At 45.3% G+C, this 19742-nt stretch overlaps 1 protein-coding gene across 4 annotated transcripts in view; it reads right to left on the bottom strand.

Annotated features, from left to right (window-relative positions):
• The window catches only part of MYO1B (myosin IB), a 137365-nt gene that overhangs the window by 104245 nt on the left and 13378 nt on the right, over positions 1 to 19742 (bottom strand). For all 4 annotated transcript variants that reach the window (XM_077917358.1, XM_077917364.1, XM_077917370.1 and 1 more), the window contains exon 2: positions 3967 to 4111. In XM_077917358.1, coding sequence (XP_077773484.1) covers positions 3967 to 4101 — 135 coding nt within the window. In that variant the 5' untranslated portion in view covers positions 4102 to 4111. The remainder of the gene's footprint in view (positions 1 to 3966; positions 4112 to 19742) is intronic.

Here is a 19742-nt window from a genome sequence, read left to right as displayed (position 1 = left end):
ATACTGTAACAGCAAAATGAAAATTAGCTAACAGTCCTAAATAAATCTCTTTTAAGCAATAGAACAGAGGGTGAGAGAGAAAGGAGAAGAGGCATGGTAGAAATGGCAGGTAAAACAAGTGTAATTCTGCATCCAGGGCGGCTGTCCACCAGTTCCATCTGGTACACTGGCTGAGACCCTACCTGCCTGCGCACTGTCTTGCTATATTGGTACATGCCCTGGTTATCTCCCACTTGGACTACTGCAATGCGGTCTACGTGAGGCTACCTTAGAAGGTGACTCAGAAACGACAACTAATCCAGAATGCAGCAGCTAGACTGGTGACTGGGAACAGCCGCCAGGACCATATAACACTGGTCCTGAAAGACATACTGTACATTGGCTCTCAGTTTGTTTCAGAGCACAATTCAAAGTGTTGGCGCTGACCTTGAAAGCCCTAAATACCCTGTATACCTGAGGGAGTGTCTCCACTCCCATCGTTCAGCCTGGACCCTGAGATCCAGCACCGAGGGCCTTTTGGCAGTTCCCTCACTGTGAAATGTGAAGCTACAGGGAACTAAGCCGAGGGCCTTCTCAGTAGTGGCACCATCCTATCAGATGTCAAGCAAATGAGTAATTACATATCCTTTAGAAGACCTCTGAAGACAGCCCTGTATAGGGAAGCTTTTTAATGTTTGATGTTTTGTTATGTTTTTATATATGTTGGAAGCCACTCAGAGTGCCTAGGGCAACCCAGTCATGATGGGCGGTGTCAGGGAACTGACATCGGAGCAGAGTGGAGAGGTGAGGCTCCCCGATGATGCCGGAGAGGGAACCAGTAAGGGAAGAGAGAGAGCTTCCGCTGGGGAAGGAAGTCCAGGTGACACCAGGAAGAAAGGAGAGGCTGAGAGCACTTCGGAGGGGAGGCTCCGAGACTCTTCCAGTGAGGTCAGTGAGGAGAGTGGAGGACCACCGCTTGGCACGCCCACTCTGCACAGAAGGCTTCCGCGCAGAGAGGCGAGGAGGAGGTTGTCCGTTAAGGAATGCTTATGCTGGAAGAAGTTTAGGAAACGCCCACTGACGGATTCTACCAGCGACTGAAGCAGCCGCGCAAAAGGGCTGCTCAGCTAGGGAAAGACGCAACCACCCCAAGCAGTTTGGAGCAGTTGGAGGTTTACACACAAGCAACCCCAATTCCCATGATAGGCGGGGTACAAATAATAAATTAATGTTATTATAGTTTCGTTTCTAACTCTGGTTAGCAATGCTTTCATGTTTATTCTGAAATGGAAGCTGAGTGAGACAAGGGGAGTTCACCGGGGTAGGATGGGGAGATTACATCTTTGTGGCCCTGCACCCAACCTCTAAACCTTTATAGCTGTACACCTGCACAGATCACCGTTCTAAACTAGCCTGCGCCTCTCACTTTGGCAAAGCCTGTTGGCTGAGTCTATGCAAGCGGCTGAGCAGACGAAAAGCCTAAAGCAATTCTGAATCACAGAATACTCTCCTTATCAAAAGGGAAGAATGCCCTTTGAAGACAGACCAACACTGCGATCCTTTCTCTTTTTTTGAGGTCCTAAACAGTAGCAGTTTACACACAAAAAAAGCTTGGGGGGGGATCTGCTCAGAGGAGGGAAATCTCATGTGCATAAATCAAGAGTCTTGTCAACAGAGGAGTCCACCAAGCAAACTCCGGAATGAGTTCAAAAGGAAAGGAAAAGCAAGGTGTATTGTTATGCAGTTCACTTTCAGGAATCAAGGCCACCTGTTGACCCCTAGGCAAGTTTCCCAGTTACGAAATTCATGCATTTGCTTTAAAAACTGGCCTTGACCAAACTTTTTGTTACCTTTCCACCCCCAAGATAACCCTGCCTTGAAAGTTGCCTCTCCTCCTCCAACTCTACCACCCTGAGCCACTCCAGGGTTTCCTGCTGTCAAACAACTCCACCCCTTCTTCTCTGTTGCTCCATATGCCTTAAACTCCCTCCCAGCACCACTTCTCCCCCCCCCCCCCAACCTACTTAATAAAGTCTTAATGCAATGATGGTTTTATGTTGTTATGAAACATTCCAGAAGACCCAACAACAAAATTCAGTTCCCAGCATTTATTTATTTTGAATAAAACAGGCAAGTGGAAAATATTGCAATTCATCACCTTAAAATGACATCGCTTCAGGATTACCATGTTATCAGCTGAATGGGTTTATTTGTCCACTGTTATGCATACAACCGGGACGCGGGTGGCGCTGTGGGTAAAAGCCTCAGCACCTAGGGCTTGCCGATCGAAAGGTCGGCGGTTTGAATCCCCACAGCGGGGTGCGCTCCCGTTGCTCGGTCCCAGCGCCTGCCAACCTAGCAGTTCGAAAGCACCCTCGGGTGCAAGTAGATAAATAGGGACCGCTTACTGGCGGGAAGGTAAACGGCGTTTCCGTGTGCTGCGCTGGCTCGCCAGATGCAGCTTGTCACGCTGGTCACGTGACCCGGAAGTGTCTCCGGACAGCGCTGGCCCCCGGCTTCTTAAGTGAGATGGGCGCACAACCCTAGAGTCTGTCAAGACTGGCCCGTACGGGCAGGGGTAACTTTACCTTTTACCTTTATGCATACAACAGTTCAAACCATTTATCAGTTTTTTAAAAAATACCCTAAGCATTTTAAATCCATGTAGAACACATGGTGGATAGCTGACATCTAAAACCTAAGATCTGGAGATGTTCCTAAAACATATATGACTGGGCCTGTGTGGAGAAACACCATTGTTTCATGTTTACCGAGTGGGTATTTGCAGCCTTATGTATTTGATTGGTCAGTTCAGAGTGTCAACTATCAGGCAAGTGGCTAATTTTGGGTGACAAATTGTGCAACAGATTTCCTGACTAGTAAGGCAGAGCTCATGGGAGTCGAAACATGTTTGGTGTTTAGTTATTGTTTGTCACATTGGTTTGATGCATAGGTATCAATGAGAACCATACCGTTGCATTCCATTAATGTTATTCACATCTTCATTGCATAACCTGATTTTCTATGTGTTTATTTGTCTGTTTTGTGTCTAAATACAATTTTGAATCCCTGTACCTAAATGCATGGAACGATCCCATATTTCTTTCTATCTATCTATCTATCTATCTATCTATCTATCTATCTATCATTCAATTTATATACCACAATTTATCCGAAGATCCCAGGGTAGTGTACAACATTAAAAGCATAATTTACATAGCATCATAATAAAAGACAATAAAAAAATCACAGAAAAAAATCATAATAACAGTAAAGGTAAAGGGACCCCTGACAGTTAAGTCCAGTCGCGAACAACTCTGGGGTTGCGGCGTTCATCTCGCTTTACTGGCTGAGGGAGCCGGCATTTGTCCGCAGATAGTTTTTCCAGGTCATGTGGCCAGCATGACTAAGCCGCTTCTGGCGAAACCAGAGCAGCGCACGGAAATGTCGTTTACCTTCCCACCTTTATCTACTTGCACTTTGACGTGCTTTCGAACTGCTAGGTTGGCAGGAGCTGGGAGCTCCCACATTTTAAAGGCCATAGATTGTTTAATGGCCGAAGGCATGAGTAAACAGGAATGTTTTTGCCTGGTGCTTAAAGACATACAATGATGGCACCAGGCAAGCCTCTCTGGAGAGAGCATTCCACAAATGGGGAGCCACCACAGAAAAGGTCCATTCTCATGTTGTCACCCTCCAAACCTCTTGGGGAGGGGACACACAGAGAAGGGTCTCAGATGATCTGGGTCAGGTTGTATGGAGGCAGTCCTTAAGGCAGCCTTTCTCAACCTGTGGGTCCCCAGATGTTGTTGAACTACAACTCCCATCACCCCTAGCTAGCAAGGCCAGAGCTCAAGGGTGATGGGAGTTGTAGTCCAACAACATCTGGGGACCCACAGGTTGAAAACGACTGCCTTAAGGTATGGAGATCCTGGGTGAGGCTTTCTATACAAGCTCCATTATAGAGTAAGGTTACAACATACTTACATATATCTCACTGTGATCAAAACGCTGTTTGAGATTATCGATAAAGGATTCCTCCGTGAGCGGCTCGAGAAGCACCATATCCCCTACCCCGATCATGTTGTCCAAAAGAGATGTCTTCACCTCCATCTTTGCCATTTTCTCCTTACTGCAGGCAGAAACCAAAAGCAAGGAGATTAAACTTTAACATAAAACACAAGTACAAAGTACCTCAAATGACATTTCAAGCACATAGCAACACAGGAGGGGGGAAGGGGTATTTTGGAAAAATTGCTCACAGCAGGCAGCGTAATCAAAAGAAACTGAGCAGAAGCACTCGAGAGCATTGCCTTCAAGGTCAGAAAACAACTGTTTCCACTGTTTGCTTTTGCTATATCGCAACTATGAAAAAACCATTCAAGGAAGGTAGAAGGCGCCGAGAACTCAGGTCTCCTTGCAGTGTGGTTCTGTAACTTTTCTAGCCCTAAATGGCTTCGGCCCTGTATACCGGAAGGAGCATCTAAACCCCAGTAGTTCACCCCAGACACTGAGGTCCAGCTCCAAGGGTCTTCTGGCAGTTCCCTCCCTGCGAGAAGTGAGGCTGCAGGGAACCAGGCAGAGGGCCTTCTCGGTAGTAGTGCCTGCCCTGTTGAACACCCTCCCATCAGATGTCAAAGAAATAAACAACTATCTGACATTTAGAAGACATCTGAAGGCAGTGTTGTGCAGTGGTACCTCTGGTTATGAACTTAATTCGTTCCAGAGGTCTGTTCTTAAGCGGAAACCATTCTTATCCTGAGGCCCACTTTCGCTAATGGGGCCTCCCACGTGCCTCCGATGCACGATTTCCGTTCGCATCCTGGGGCAAAGTTCGGAAACCAGGAGCAGCTACTTCCAGGGTAGTGGAGCTCGTAACCTGAAGCATTCGTAACCAGACGCGTTCGTAACCAGAGGTACCACTGTATAGGGAAGGTTTTTAATGTTTTATAATGTTTTTATATATGCTAGAAGCTGCTCAGAGTGGCTGGGGCAACCCAGTCAGATGGGCGGGATACAAATAATAAAATTATTATTAGCCATGACAAAATCATAACCATCCTAAAGAATCAAGTTGCAAATTTACAGCTAAAACAAGCAGACTTACTGCCTTGTAAGAATTATCGTGGCTACATCTCAAAAGCAACCAGGGTATCACAGCACTGGGGTGGCCAACCATTAAGAAGCAGGGCCTCTGTACCTTAATTAAAACATGTACATGGTAGAATTATGGTCATGGCAGCTTATCTTGCCAGAGTGTTACCTCCATGAGAATTATTCCATCTGCAAAGCTAACTGAAGGTACAGGAAAATTGAATGCACACTGTAAGGTCGCAGCCTTGTGTTTATCTCCACACTATCTACATAGAAAGAGTCCCTTTAATTCACATGTTTCCAAAAAGCTGTAATTAGACGCATCCATGGCTTCCAAACAAAAGGAAACAGTTTGGCTTTAGTGAACATGTACTGAAGGGGTTAATGGGCAGCCCAGCTATTTAATCGACTGCAGGTGGTTAATAAGCCTGGTATTAGCACTGAACTGGGAGGGTCCGGCATGGAACAAAACTCATCAGAAAAGACTAGAAGGATCCCAAAGGATCCCACCGCCTTGCGTAGGCTTGACTGAAAGCCTTGCTGTGTTCTTTGTAAAAAGGAAATAAAGGCATTTGGTCTGGAAGAAGAAAACCAAGCAAAAGGAAAACGTAACTGCATAGAACAGGGGCCTGCAAACTAAGGCCTGGGGGCCAGGTGCGGCCCTCCAGGCTCATAAATCCAGCCTGCCGCCAGCTCAGTAACTCCCCGCGCACTGCGTACGCCTCACTGCACGGGGACTGACTTCCGCAACGCTGGCATGGCTTCTGGGCGGGCAGCGACGCTGGCGCAGCTTCAGAATGGCTGCAGGAAGTTCCTGCAGCCAATCCGAAGCCTCGCTGCCTGCAGCTGAGGTAAACACAGCATGGCCATGGATGGATAGTGTTATGTATTGAAGTTCTCACCCTGGGCCAGCAGGGGGATAGACCTCAAAGCAACCTACCTAATTTATTTAGATAGACTTAGACAGGCTTGTCAAGGATAAAGCTAACCATGGTTGCTGTATACTAGTTCCAAGATCAGAGGAGGATGCTACAAGGTCCTGCTTTGGGGCTTCCTGCAAGTCACCTGTGTTATGTACTGAAGTTCTCACCCTGGGCCAGCAGGGGGATACTGTAGATAGTTATGCAAATAAGGGATCGAAAGTGACGTTCAGTGATTGGATAGTTTTAGAAAATTGTTACAGTTACGTTGTTCAGGAGCTCTATATAAGCAGGCTGACTGAACCTTTCAGTTCAGTTCTGTTCTGGCCTGTGAATAAACAAGAGCTGTTTGAAGAATCGCTGTGTCGTCTGATATGTTCACCCACAACTTAACAGATAGGGCGGTGGGCGGGCGGGCGGCGGGTCTGGGCCGCGCTATGGCCACCGTGACGGGCGCATTGCGGGGCTTCAGCTGGAGCTTAGCGTGCCTAGCGCCCGGCTCAGCGCTGCTTATAACCCGTGTATAAGACGCCCCTCAATTTATCACAAAAAATTCAGGGGAAAAGGTCATCTTATACATGGAAAAATACAGTACATCCCCATTCTTTGAGCAAGAGATTCTAAAACCTCACACCCATTCTGCATCAACTGCCTCTAGGATTCATGCAGATCACCTTCAGAACCCGAAGTGTCAAACTTTTCTATGTCAGAAACACCAAAACAACAACTTCTGACTTTAAGTTAATAATTGAAATTTGTTGCATTGGATCTGCACTTCTCAAAGCATGCTTTCCTGAGCAATACAAATCCTAATAAGGTCATTTGTGGCTAAATTTTTTCAGTCTGAAGCAGAGTCTCGGTTTTTTACCACTCTAAATTACAAGCTACCTACCATACTAAAATGCATCACCGCTGTGGAATTTCAAGTGTGGACAAAGCCAAACCAATAAGCCTCCTATTCCAACAAGATGAAACCAAGAAACAGTTCTGATCTAAAGTGACATTTAAAGTGTTCCAAACTGAAACAGCAGCACAGCTTACGCAGCCGCATTAGTTCTGGGTCAAACTGCCAAATCAAAAAGATCTACCTACAGCAAGACTAAGCAAGGAGAACACAAGAGCACCCCTGCTGGATCAAAAACTCTTGGATCAGCTAACCAGTTTGTTAAGTTGTAGGTGAACATATCAGACGACACAGCGATTTTTCAAACAGCTCTTGTTTATTCACAGGCCAGGACAGAACTGAACTGAAGGGTTCAGTCAGCCTGCTTATATAGAGCTCCTGAACAACGTAACTGTAACAATTTTCTAAAACTATCCAATCACTGAACGTCACTTTCGATCCCTTATTTGCATAACTATCTACAGTATCCCCCTGCTGGCCCAGGGTGAGAACTTCAGTACATAACACAGGTGACTTGCAGGAAGCCCCAAAGCAGGACCTGGTAGCATCCTCCTCTGATCTTGGAACTAATATACAGCAACCATGGTTAGCTTTATCCTTGACAAGCCTGTCTAAGTCTATCTAAATAAATTAGGTAGGTTGCTTTGAGGTCTTGCCCATAAACACTGTGCAAAGTCAATTGTAGCCAAAAGCTCTGTATTCAAGTCTGCTTGAAACCCACACACCCAACATTTATAGGACAAACACTGTTTAAAAGGGGTGTGTGTGGAAAAAGGTTTGTTTCTCTAGCATGGATGATCTAATGATATCTTTTATTAATGCTTGCAAGTGTATACTGTACTCCAAAATCAAAACTACCTTAGACTTTAGTGACAAAAACTAGTCATTCCCACCAAGTGGAAATGATGATGGTGCCCACATTATACACTCTTAATCAACGATGTATTGCAATAACTAAGAGAAATTAGTAGGTTAGTTACTGTCACCAATATCCTCCTAAAGTTAACGTAGTGGCTAAAATGAACAGGCATACTAATAAAAGACTCCTCATTAAGCATTACCCAGTGTTCAACAATCTTAAACATGTACACAATAAGTTTTCTGCAGCTGCTTTGTCAGCGCCCTTTCAAATTGTTTAATAAGATCATAAATATATTCCACGATGAACTCCAAAAACAATATGAGAAGTCTCCATTTTTAACAAATAAATTAAGAATGCACAAGGAAACAGTTCAGTGTGCTATTCAAATTAAGCATCCATTCAGGAAAAGGATAATAACATCAGGGCCTAAGGAGCTCAGCAGATTCTATTTTTAAAGACCGTCACCACTCCAAAATATCCTCAGAAGCAAAAACTGGGCAGGATCATTAACATAAATACCTTTTCCCCCCATTTCCTTATTATATTTAGAAACTGTGACGGCAATCACATGCATATTTACCTGGGAGTAAGCCCCACTGAACACAGTGAGGCATGTTTTCGAGTAAACGCAAGGTTGAATGAATCGCCTCTGGCACAGTGTCCTAATTTATGATGTCACAGTGACACAGGCACTAAAAATGTATTCAGCCATTTAGGTTATTAAAAATACATTCTTTCAAGATATATAGATTGACTGAGACTGAGGAGAAAGAAAGCTGTAAATCTTTCAATTCAAGTCAAAGAACACGGGGGAGGGGTGGAGAATTGGCCCCATTTTAGGCCATATGCTATAATATCATAAATCTCTGCCAAATGAAATTAACTAAAGGACATTCTCAAGGATTTTCAAATCAGCATTAGACAAACTCCATTTCCAGCAAGCAAAGTGCTGCATATCAACAACGCCTTTAGGTATCAGACGTTATCGATAAAATATTATGCTCCCCATTATTATTCCTACATTATTTTACTTGGGGTGTATGGGGTGTTAGGTGAGGGGGGGTACCTCTGGTAGGAGACACGTCGTGCTCCTTCTGTGATAGTTTGTCCAGCTTTGGTTCCCACCCTGGCCTCAGCTCTCACCTGTGGCTCCTAGAAGCTGTCAGCATGAGACAGCAGCCACACCCTGAGAAACGGCTTTGGCTGGCCAGCTAAACCAGGTGAGAGCAGCTGATGGGTCTCAAGCCCTCTGTGAGTTAGGGACTTCCCCTGCAGGCAAAGACAGACTCTGGCAGATTGAGCGGATGTGACCAATAGTGGGTTCAATGGTCAAGAATGTGGGAATGTTCTAGGGTGCAGGAGAGGATATATTTACTAATTATATCCTTATCCAACTTGTGCTAACAAGTTCCCAAAATATCAGCAGAGTTTATAAACATTCCCCTTTAAGTCTGCAACGTTAACGTGTGCACAGGTTCGCTAGAACCTCTATAATAATTACTCTGGTAATTTCCCCTTTTGTTCCCTCTTAAAATACAAGACACGACACAGTCTTCATAAAAGTATAAAAGAGTTTACTCACATTCTGTTCACAATGTGATCCCAGAAGGCAGACCGGCTTTAAAAGGTTACATACATTTAGAATCTATTTTGTAGCAGGATAGTCCCCTTGTCCTCTCTTGGCTGGGAGCCAAGAGAGCATCCTTAGATGTTTCCTCATCGAAGGAAGATGGCAGAGAGAGAGAGAGTGGCTGCCTGCCCTGTGCTTTTGTCATTACCTGCACAGGTGAGGCCACACCCACCTCTGGTCACATGCGGAGGAAGTCCATCCCCAGGAAGTTTACCTGCTTGCTGGACAGACATCCCTCCCCATGTTCTAACATGTACACTCTAGGAATGTTGTCATTGACTGCTCCTGTGTTTACATCCCACAAAGAAGGCAGTCTCTGCACATACTGTAGAGGGAAGTGAGGGGCAGATGGGGCCCATCAACCTGGGAAGACAATCCATCTAGGACAGGGGTCAGCAACCTCTTTCAGCAGGGGGCCAGTCCACTGTCCCTCAGACCATGTGGTGGGCCGGACTATATTTTTTGGGGTGAGAAATGAACAAATTCCTATGCCCCACAAATAGCCCAGAGATGCATTTTAAATAAAAGGACACATTCTACAGTGGTACCTCGGATTAAGAACTTAATTCGTTCTGGAGGTCTGTTCTTAACCTGAAGCTGTTCTTAACCTGAAGGACCACTTTAGCTAATGGGGCCTCCTGCTGCTGCCGCTGCACAATTTCTGTTCTCATCCTGAAGCAAAGTTCTTAACCCAAGGTAATATTTCTGGGTTAGCGGAGTCTATAACCTGAAGTGTATGTAACCTGAGGTACCACTGTACTCATGTAAAAAAACACGCGGATTCCTGGACCATCCATGGGCCGGATTGAGAGGCAATTGGGCCGCATCCGGGCCCCGGGCCTTAGGTTGCCTGCCCCGATCTAGGAGAATGAAATATCTCATCCTAAACCTTGCAGGATACCTTTGGGGGAAGAAAAGCCTAAGGAGTAAACCCTATACAGTGGTACCTCGGGTTAATAATAATAATAATAATAATAATAATAATAATAATAATTTATTTATACCCCGCCCATCTGGCTGAGTTTCTCCAGCCACTCTGGGCGGCTCCCAATCGAGTGTTAAAAACAATCAGCATTAAATATTAAAAACTTCCCTAAACAGGGCTGCCTTCAGATGTCTTTTAAAGATGGGATAGCTGCTTATTTCCTTCACATCTGTCTGAAGGGAGGGTGTTCTACAGCATGGGCACCACTACAGAGAAGGCCCTCTGCCTGGTTCCCTGTAACCTCACTTCTCGCAATGAGGAAACTGCCAGAAGGCCCTTGGAGATGGACCTCAGTGTCCAGACTGAATGATGGGGGTGGAGACGCTCCTTCAGGTATACAGGACCGAGGCTGTTTAGGGCTTTAAAGGTCAGCACCAACACTTTGAATTGTGCTCGGAAACTTACTTAATTAAGAACTTAATTCGTTCTGGAGGTCCATTCTTAACCTGAAACTCTTCTTAACCTGAGGTACCACTTTAGCTAATGGGGCCTCCCGCTGCTGCCGCGCAGCCGCTGCATGATTTCTTTTCTCATCCTGAGGTACAGTTCTTAACCCGAGGTACTATTTCTGGGTTAGCAGAGTCTGTAACCTGAAGCGTATGTAACCTGAAGTGTCTGTAACCCAAGGTACCACTGTACAATTCCAGCAACTCCTGCAACCAAGCTGGTGCCAAACATATCACTCTGCTTTCCTTTGGACCACATCAGCGAGGCCAAGAAGGTTGTCTTGTTGTCTGGGTTGCCCAAGACCTCCATACACACTGCCCAGGTCTGCACCCCAGGGAGGTCAATTTTGTGCTGTGAGTGCAGTGATTTGGCTTTGCCCCCCAGAGTCACACTCTACTGTCTCTCGAGACAGATGGATGCCAACAGCAATTTGCCTTAAAGACCTAGATCAGATTCCCATTTGAGTCTTCTTTAATAAGAGAAGTGGAAATGTTTGGTTTTCAACAGGTCAGCGATGGAACAGAATTTCCCCCTCAATTCCTCAAAATTTCCCCTCAGCTGACAACTTCCTCTGCATTTCTGTCGCCTAAAGTGTCTGGGGAAGGTGGGAGAACCTGTTCACCAGCTAATGCCATAATACAGAGACTGGGCAAATGGTCCACTAATATACATCTTAAAAGAGCTTGAAACAAGATTCTAGCATTACTGAGAGAAGCTGGTGCTACGGTGGTTCAAAATCAGATTACACTTCAACATTGCAGACTTCTCAGAATATACTGAGCAAGTTACTTTTTGTGCTTCTACCCTTACTCCGTGACATTAAACTTTCCTCTCCATTATGAAATTCAAATTCCATACATACTATGATGTATCACCAGCCCACATTTCTTTAAATTTATTATTTATTTGCATATGTGGTATCACTAGCCTCTGGTCTAAAAGGTAAAGGTACCCCTGACCATTAAGTCCAGTCGCGGATGACTCTGGGGTTGCGGTGCTCCTCTCACTCTATAGGACAAGAGAGCCAGCATTTGTCCACGTACAGCTTCCGGTTCATGTGGCCAACATGACTAAGCAGCTTCTGGCGGACCAGAGCAGCGCACGGAAACGCCGTTTACCTTCCCGCCAGAGCGGTACCTATTTATCTACTTGCACTTTGACGTACTTTCGAACTGCTAGGTTGGCAGGAGCAGGGACCAAGCAATGGGAGCTCACCCCGTTGCGGGGATTCGAACCGCCAACCTTCTCATCAGCAAGCCCTAGGCTCTGTGGTTTAGACCACAGCACCACCCGCATCCCGCCTCTGGTCTAGCAAGGTATAAAAACTAGAGCTTTAATAAAGGCATGTTATTCACAAGCTCTAGTTATCTCCCACTTGGACTACTGCAATGCGCTCTACATGGGGCTACCTTTGAAGGTGACCCAGGAACTGAAATTCATCCAGAATGCGGGAGCTAGACTGGTGACTGGGAGTGGCCGCCGGGACCACATAGCACCAGTCCTGAGAGATCTGCATTGGCTCCCAGTATGTTTCCGAGCACAATTTAAAGTGTTGGTGCTGACCTTTAAAGCCCTAAACGGCCTCGGTCCTGTATACCTGAAGGAGTGTCTCCACCCTTATTGTTCAGCCCGGACACTGAGATCCAGCGCTGAGGGCCTTCTGGCAGTTCCCTCATTGTGAGAAGTGAGGTTACAGGGAACCAGACAGAGGGCCTTCTTGGTAGTGGAGTCTGCCCTGTGGAACGCCCTTCCTTCAGATGTGAAGGAAATAAGCAGCTATCCTATCTTTAAAAGACATCTGAAGGCAGCCCTGTTTAGGGACTTTTTATATTTAATGCTGTATTGTTTAAACACTTGATTGGAAGCCACCCAGAGTGGCTGGGGAAACTCAGCCAGATGGGTGTGGTATAAATAATAAATTATTATTTCTATTATTATTATTTCTATTATTATTATTATTATTATTAGCCTAAAATTAAGTTTATCGGGGGGAATGCTATTTGCCGTGGAATACGCTTTTTTAACAATTTTCTGTTATCTTCAGGGTGATCTTAAGAGGATCTCCAGTAATTTGCTCCTTGACAGAATGTATTTTTAGGCCTCTGCCAGGTAGCGCAAAGTTTCCAAATTCAGCAGACCAACTTGAGTCAACCAGTCATGCAAGCAGTGCAAGCTATGGCCAAGAGGGAAGGGAAGTTATGGAATCTTTAATGATAGATAAACAAAATATGCCAACCAAAATTTTCAGCAGACTATTTTTTTACTAGGACAACAAGCCAAACAAGTGCCTCAAGTTATCTCATAAGCGTACATCCCAGCCTTCAATGTAAAATGTTTCCAGGGTTGCTTGCAAGATAACAACTCCACAATAATGTACCACCATAGAAAGCTAGAACTCGTCTTTCTAACATGTTTGAGATGCTTCCAAACCGATGGCGCTGTCACACACCCAAGCTCCTGAGCAAACAAATCAGCCTGTGCTGGAATAGGCAGTAATTCACAGTTGTTGCAATAAATCTATAATAAGTAAATGTGAAATTGGAAAGCACTGTTCCCCTACATCACGTTTGTCTGGGCCAAAGACAAAATATTTTTGCTCTATGCGTCTTGTTTGCATGGGTTTTGTTTTGTTTCGCTTTTGCTGATGTCAAAGAAGCACTAAGCTATCAAAAATAGATCTGCTGCATTCAGTATCGCAAACCACAAGTGCTGGAAGAACGAGCAAGCTTCCAAACCAGGTTTTTATATGTTTCTTCTGGATTTGTACCTTGTGAAATCGCTTTCAGAAAGGCCACTTTTAGATATCCATCATGTTTATTTTTATATGATTCCACAATTAACTTGTTCCCAAAGCAGAATAAAAGGCAACAACAGAAGAACAAAAACATCATAACAGTTATGCTTAGCTACTCTGCTCAGGTGGCAAGCAAGCTCAATTTAATCTGCAATCCTAAAACCAACTATTTAGGAAGTAAGTCCCATTGAACATATTGGGACTGGCTTCTGCGGGCACTTCCAGACAAACCGTTTATTGAGAATTCATCCTCAATATGCAGAAAGGATGGCTCAGTCAGCAGAGCATCAATGTTGTGGGTCTGAGCCCCATGTTGGGCAAGATTTTTGCCTTGCAAGGGGTTGAACTACTCGATGGCCCTTGGGGTACTTTCCAACTTTACTGTGTGAGTGTAGGATTCTATGATCTATGATCCTGATTTGTTTACAGAGAGGTAAGACAATGTTGGCTATTTAACTGGCTTTATTCTGGTTTGTTTGCAGGGCAGTTAGACAGGACTGCATCAAAGGAAATGTCACCTCACATTTTCCAGAGCATTTCCACATCCCCTATCGCTCAGAAGTCTGATCTAGTGTTTGCCATCAGCAAAACAGCCGGGAAGAACCATGCATACTCCAGGCATATGAGTTGAACCCTGTTGCTTCCTCTGGGTTGGCTACTTAGCTGTTAAGTTTTGTTTATTTATTTTATCTTGCACTCTACTTACCTCCTTCCTTATTCCTTATTCATGATTGCACAAATAAATTATATTGTAGTGGAATGCTAGAGGGTGGCTGGTTGCGTAAGTCACTACAGTTTATCTTCAATGAGCCGGACTACTCCAGAAACAAGGGCAAAGTTTGGACAAATGGGAAATTGGTGATGATAGGCTGTCCTTGCCTTCCAGTTTGCTAAACGCTTCTCAAGATGATAGGCTGCAGGCTGTGGGTGTCCCTGAAACCTGCTAGAGTAGAGGCTTATAAGCAGGGTAGTGGCAGAGGGGTCGGGGGTAGCATTTTACCGCCTCCCTGGTGGATGCACTCATAAGGCTCTGTGACATGAGCATAATACAGTAATGACAAGGACCCTGACCCTAAGACCACAACAAAAATGCTGTATATGATCAGGTGGCAACAGTTTGGAGCATAAGTTTTTTCTCCAGCATTGTTGATCCTTTTTTATTTCTAGAATCTATAACAAGTTATCCTTTTTCTTCCTAGGATGACACATAGTCTAGATTTCCTACCAGTGTAATAATAATAATAATAATTTTTATTTATAGCCTGCCCTCCCCAGCCAAGGCCAGGCTCAAAGCGGCTAACAAGCAATAATAAAAACAAGTTGAATGAATACAACTTAAAAACAAGATTAAAATATAACATTAAAATATTGAAACATTAAAATATTAAAATGCAGCCTTTCACAGGAGGAGAAAGGAAAAAGGAAAAAGAAAGAGGGGGAGGGAATCAAATTGGCTCCAAGCCAAAGGCCAGGTGGAACAACTCTGTCTTACAGGCCCTGCGGAAAGAAATCAGATCCTGCTGGGTCCTGGTCTCATGAGGCAGAGCGTTCCACCAGGCCAGAGCCAGAGTTGAAAAGGCCCTGGCTCTGGTTGAAGCTAATCTAACTTCCTTAGGACCCGGGACCACTAGGGTGTTGCTGTTTATGGACCTTGAGGCTCTCCGTGGGGCATATCGGGAGAGGCGGTCCCGTAGGTACGAGGGTCCTAGGCCATGAAGGGTTCATGCACTCATGTACTCATGCACACACATCCAGAACGTTGATTTTTCCTTTTCCTTTCCCAGAGGTCTCTTCCAACACCAAATAAATAGCTACAAAAAATCTGAAATTCTTGCTACGATCATCACTGCATGCATCTCTGAGCCCTGCAGTGAATACTGGACCTTTTCAATTTGAAGCTGTAACCAGAGCTTTGGGGAGCAGCAAAAGTTTCTCTTCCCCGCCCTCAATCCTTTCACTCCCCCCCCCCTTTTTCCTGCACTTACTTACTTCCTCTCTGCTGCTACACCACCATACCTGCCCTGCTTCAAATTACCAAGTCCTTTTCTTCTTTATGATGCAAGGGATCACACAGTGAATGGAACATCATGATACTATATTTATAAGCCAAATCAGATCTGGTTATGTGACAATATCACTAAGGTCAAGCATGGGTGTAGCCAGGATTTTTGTTAGGGGGGCCAGGCCTTTTGTCGGGGGTGGGGTGTCAAAACCTCAGCTAGCTATGAATTTTTAATATTTTTGTTATTGGGAGGCAGCTGCCCCTCCCTCCCCCCCCAACTTGGCTACACCCATGATTCCTATATTACTCACACAGGTGAGATTCCAGTCAATGGGATCACCAGCAGACCTTACCCTGCATGGGAAAATACTTTGGCACCTTTCAGTGCAATCCCTGAAGGGCAGAAATGCTACAAAAGGGAATGGAGTGGGTTCTTTTCAATGCTGTTGAGAACATCCGCAACTCAAAAAACACTAGAATCCTGGACTTTTGGGGGCTGACATAGTAAAAGTTCTAAGCTTGAGGCTTACATAGTGATTTTGAGACTACAGTACAACAAATTCCAGAAATTTTATCTCTATTTCCCAGTGTTTTAGTCTGAAAGAAAACTATGTGAGCTGCTAGTTTCTAAAGCAGGCCAAGGCAAAACTAAGCCTAATGAGTCATGAAATAAAAACTGGATATCACAGATCAATCCATAAGCATTACTCCACTTCATTAATTCCCAATGAACGCGAAGTAGAGAAGCAATTCCTTGCAAAGTGAACACAACAAAATGCAAGCAGAGAAATCTACATACAATTTTAAAATGTTGTCTAAGTCAGCTATGCTAAGGAACAGCTTCTGCTGCTTTTGCAATGCTAAAACATTCATCTTTTAGTGACTACAAATCATGCAGACAAAACATTTTCTCCAACCCTTATCTTCTGTGGAACTAAGATGTTCATACACATGACTATGGGATAATTTTAACTGTGTAAACTTTACTTCTGTTCTTAACATTTAAGGATCTCCATAGGATGGTTTCCTGAACCACCCAAATATGCAGTGGCTACATTTGGGCTCAGCCTCATACGTTTCCAACTCCCCTCTCCTTGCAGTCGCATCAGGAGGAGATTGGAAGCTTTTCTTTCTCATTAACCACAGTTTAGGAGGTCGTCTGAATCCTAAACTGTGGTTAATCTTGACTGTGGTTAGTTGAGAAATGCGGCTGGAAACTTGTTTGTTTCCACTAACCATAGTTAAGAACCAAGTTTGAAGGACACAGCAAGCTGTGATTCATCTAAAACGCAAGTGAAAGCTTCTGAACTCCTTGTGGCCAGGCCGGAGGAGGAAGAGGAAGCAGCTGAGACTCAAAGACATGGATCCCTAATGCAAAGATATAGTGTCATGTTCAAATACAGTGGTACCTTGGGTTAAGTACTTAATTTGTTCCGGAGGTCCATTCTTAACCTGAAAATGTTCTTAACCTGAAGCACCACTTTAGCTAATGGGGCCTCCTGCTGCCACCGCACCGCCAGAGCACGATTTCTGTTCTCATCCTGAAGCAAAGTTCTTAACCCGAGGTACTATTTCTGGGTTAGCGGAGTCTGTAACCTGAAGCATATGTAACCTGAGGTACCACTGTACACCCAATATGTAGTGAGGGAAACGTACACGGCAGGTTTTATCTGGCCACGCTGAACAGGCAAAACTGTGGGCGGTGTAGCACCCACATGCCGCTGAAGGGTATTCATTCTGAAGACAATTCATGAGAAGTATTCCAGCTTTCGATCTTAACTCATCGCAGCACAAATGCACCCTGGTACCAGCTAAATGTCAACATTTTAAGGATATGTCAATGCTATGGAAGGCATGTGCATCAGCATTATGTTTTGAGAACTTTAAGCTGCATACATTACTAAGTCAGACAGGTATTTCCTCTAAACTACAGTGGTACCTCGGTGTAATGGGTATGAGTTACTCGTGCGTAAACTGGCGCCTCTCTAGGCTAAATTGCCTTGTTAAACCTTTCTGACTGCACAGCCCTTCTCATCGTGGCTGCCTCAGTCGCTAGCAGAATCCGTCAGTGGGCGTTTCTTAAACCTCTTCCAACATAAAAGCTGTTTGACACCCAGTCTCCTCCTCCTCTCACTGCGCGGGAGTCTTCTGCGCAGGGAGGGCGTGGGTAGCGGAGGACCTGTGCTCTCCTCACTGATGTCCAGTGAAGAGTCCTGGAGCCCTCTCTCCGATTCCCCCATCTGCCCCCCTTTATCCCTGGTGTTGCGCTGATTTGCTTCCCCCTCTACTGAGCTGTTTCTCCCCCTGCTGGGCCCTTCTCCAGCATCATCTGGGAGCCTCCCCTTCGCCTCTCGCTCCGATGTCAGTTCCCTGACACTCGGGTTACGTACTTAATTCGTTCCGGAGGTCCGTTCTTAACCTGAAGCGTATGTAACCCGAGGTACCACTGTAAGTGAAAGAGGAAAACGACAGGAGTTAATTTTATAGAGAGAAATTGCTACAAAAAGAGCGTAGCTCAAGAGAAAGAAATAATACGTCCCATAGCAGCAGATCACTTCAGTTTAAAGTCTAGATGTATTTTTCCCCCTTAAAACTAAGCTGACTGCTCCCTTTTTTTGGTCTTAGGTTACAAAGGTTGTGTTTGTAAAAGAGTTACAGAACAGAAGCACAAATGCCAAGCAAAGGATTGTGTATTTTAGGTGTCATAATTTGGACCAAACACACAAGAGGTCAGCATACACTGTTAGCCAAGCTTAACTGACAAGTTGCCACATTTTGTCTAAGTGAAACATCCTTCTTACACAAACCTAACATTAAACTACAGTGTACACAGTCGAGGGCTACTTGCATCCACAACAATTCCAAACAGACAACTGGGCAGGCTACACCTGCCTTTTCTAGCACGATAATCGGGAGTGCTGACATCCCGCTTCTTCCTAACTTAATTTGCCACCCGCCCTAAAGTCTGGATTGTGTGTGTGAAGCCTAAGTCACACCTTTGTGAAGACAGCTTGTTCAATAAAGAAACTTGATTGGCAGCCTGTTTTTCCACCTGCTGCCTTGTCAATTGACACAATGAACAGGAATCATGCTAATAAGCATGAATAGTAATGCACATGGTTGACGTATTGGCTGGCAATATTACTAAGGCACTGAGTCCTGCATATCCAACCAGCCTTCTCTCCTCCCTGTAGTTCCTAAGTGGCAGACAATGGAGGATTTATCTGACATGCCAAATCACAGAGGGGGAAAAGGTAAAGGACCCCTGGACAGCTACCATATTTTTCGCTCTACAGGACGCACTTTTCCCCCTCCAAAAATTAAGGGGAAATGTGTGTGCGTCCTATGGAGCGAATGCAGGCTCCTTGGCTTCAGCAATAGCAACGCGAAGCCTCCAAGTGCAGATGGAGCGCACCCTCCACGCTCCGGAGGCTTCGCGTTGCTTTTGCTGAAGCCTAGAGAGCGAGAGGGGTCGGTGTGTACCGACCCCTCTTGCTCTCCAGGCTTCAGGGATAGCTGCCTGAAGCCTTCAGAGCGCAGCGCGAGTTCCCGTTGCACTCCGGAGGCTTCAGGTTCCTTTCAGTGAAGCCAGGAGAGCTAGACTCTCCTGGCTTCAGCAGAGAAGGAGAGCTGTGCAGCGCCCCTTCAGCCAAGCGGGAGGAGAAATGAAAGGGGTTCTGTTTCTCCTGCCACTTCGCTGAAGGGGCGCTGAGCAGAGAGGGGGAGATTTTTTTGTGTGTGTTCTCCCCCTCTAAAACAAGGTTCATCCTATGGTCCGGTGCATCCTATAGAGCGAAAAATACGGTCCAGTCAAACTTGACTATGGGGTCCAGTGCTCAACTCGCTTCAGGCCGAGGGAGACGGCATTTGTCTGCAGATATATTTCTGGGTCATAAGGCCAGCATGCCTAAACTGCTTCTGGCACAATGAGAAACCGTGATGAGTGAGAGCACACAGAAATGCCGTTTACCTTCCTGCCACAGCAGTACCTATTTATCTACTGGCGTGCTTTCGAACTGCTAGGTTGGCAGGAGCTGGGACAGAGCTCACCCGGTCACGCAGATTCAAACCACCGACCTTCGGCAAGCCCAAAAGACTCAGTAGTTTAAACCACAGCACCACCTG

Source organism: Podarcis muralis, chromosome 1 (assembly GCF_964188315.1).
Source record: "Podarcis muralis chromosome 1, rPodMur119.hap1.1, whole genome shotgun sequence".
Taxonomy (NCBI): Eukaryota; Metazoa; Chordata; class Lepidosauria; order Squamata; family Lacertidae; genus Podarcis; species Podarcis muralis.
The sequence above is the reverse complement of the archived record's forward strand: the minus strand, read 5'-3'. Positions and strand labels throughout refer to the sequence as shown.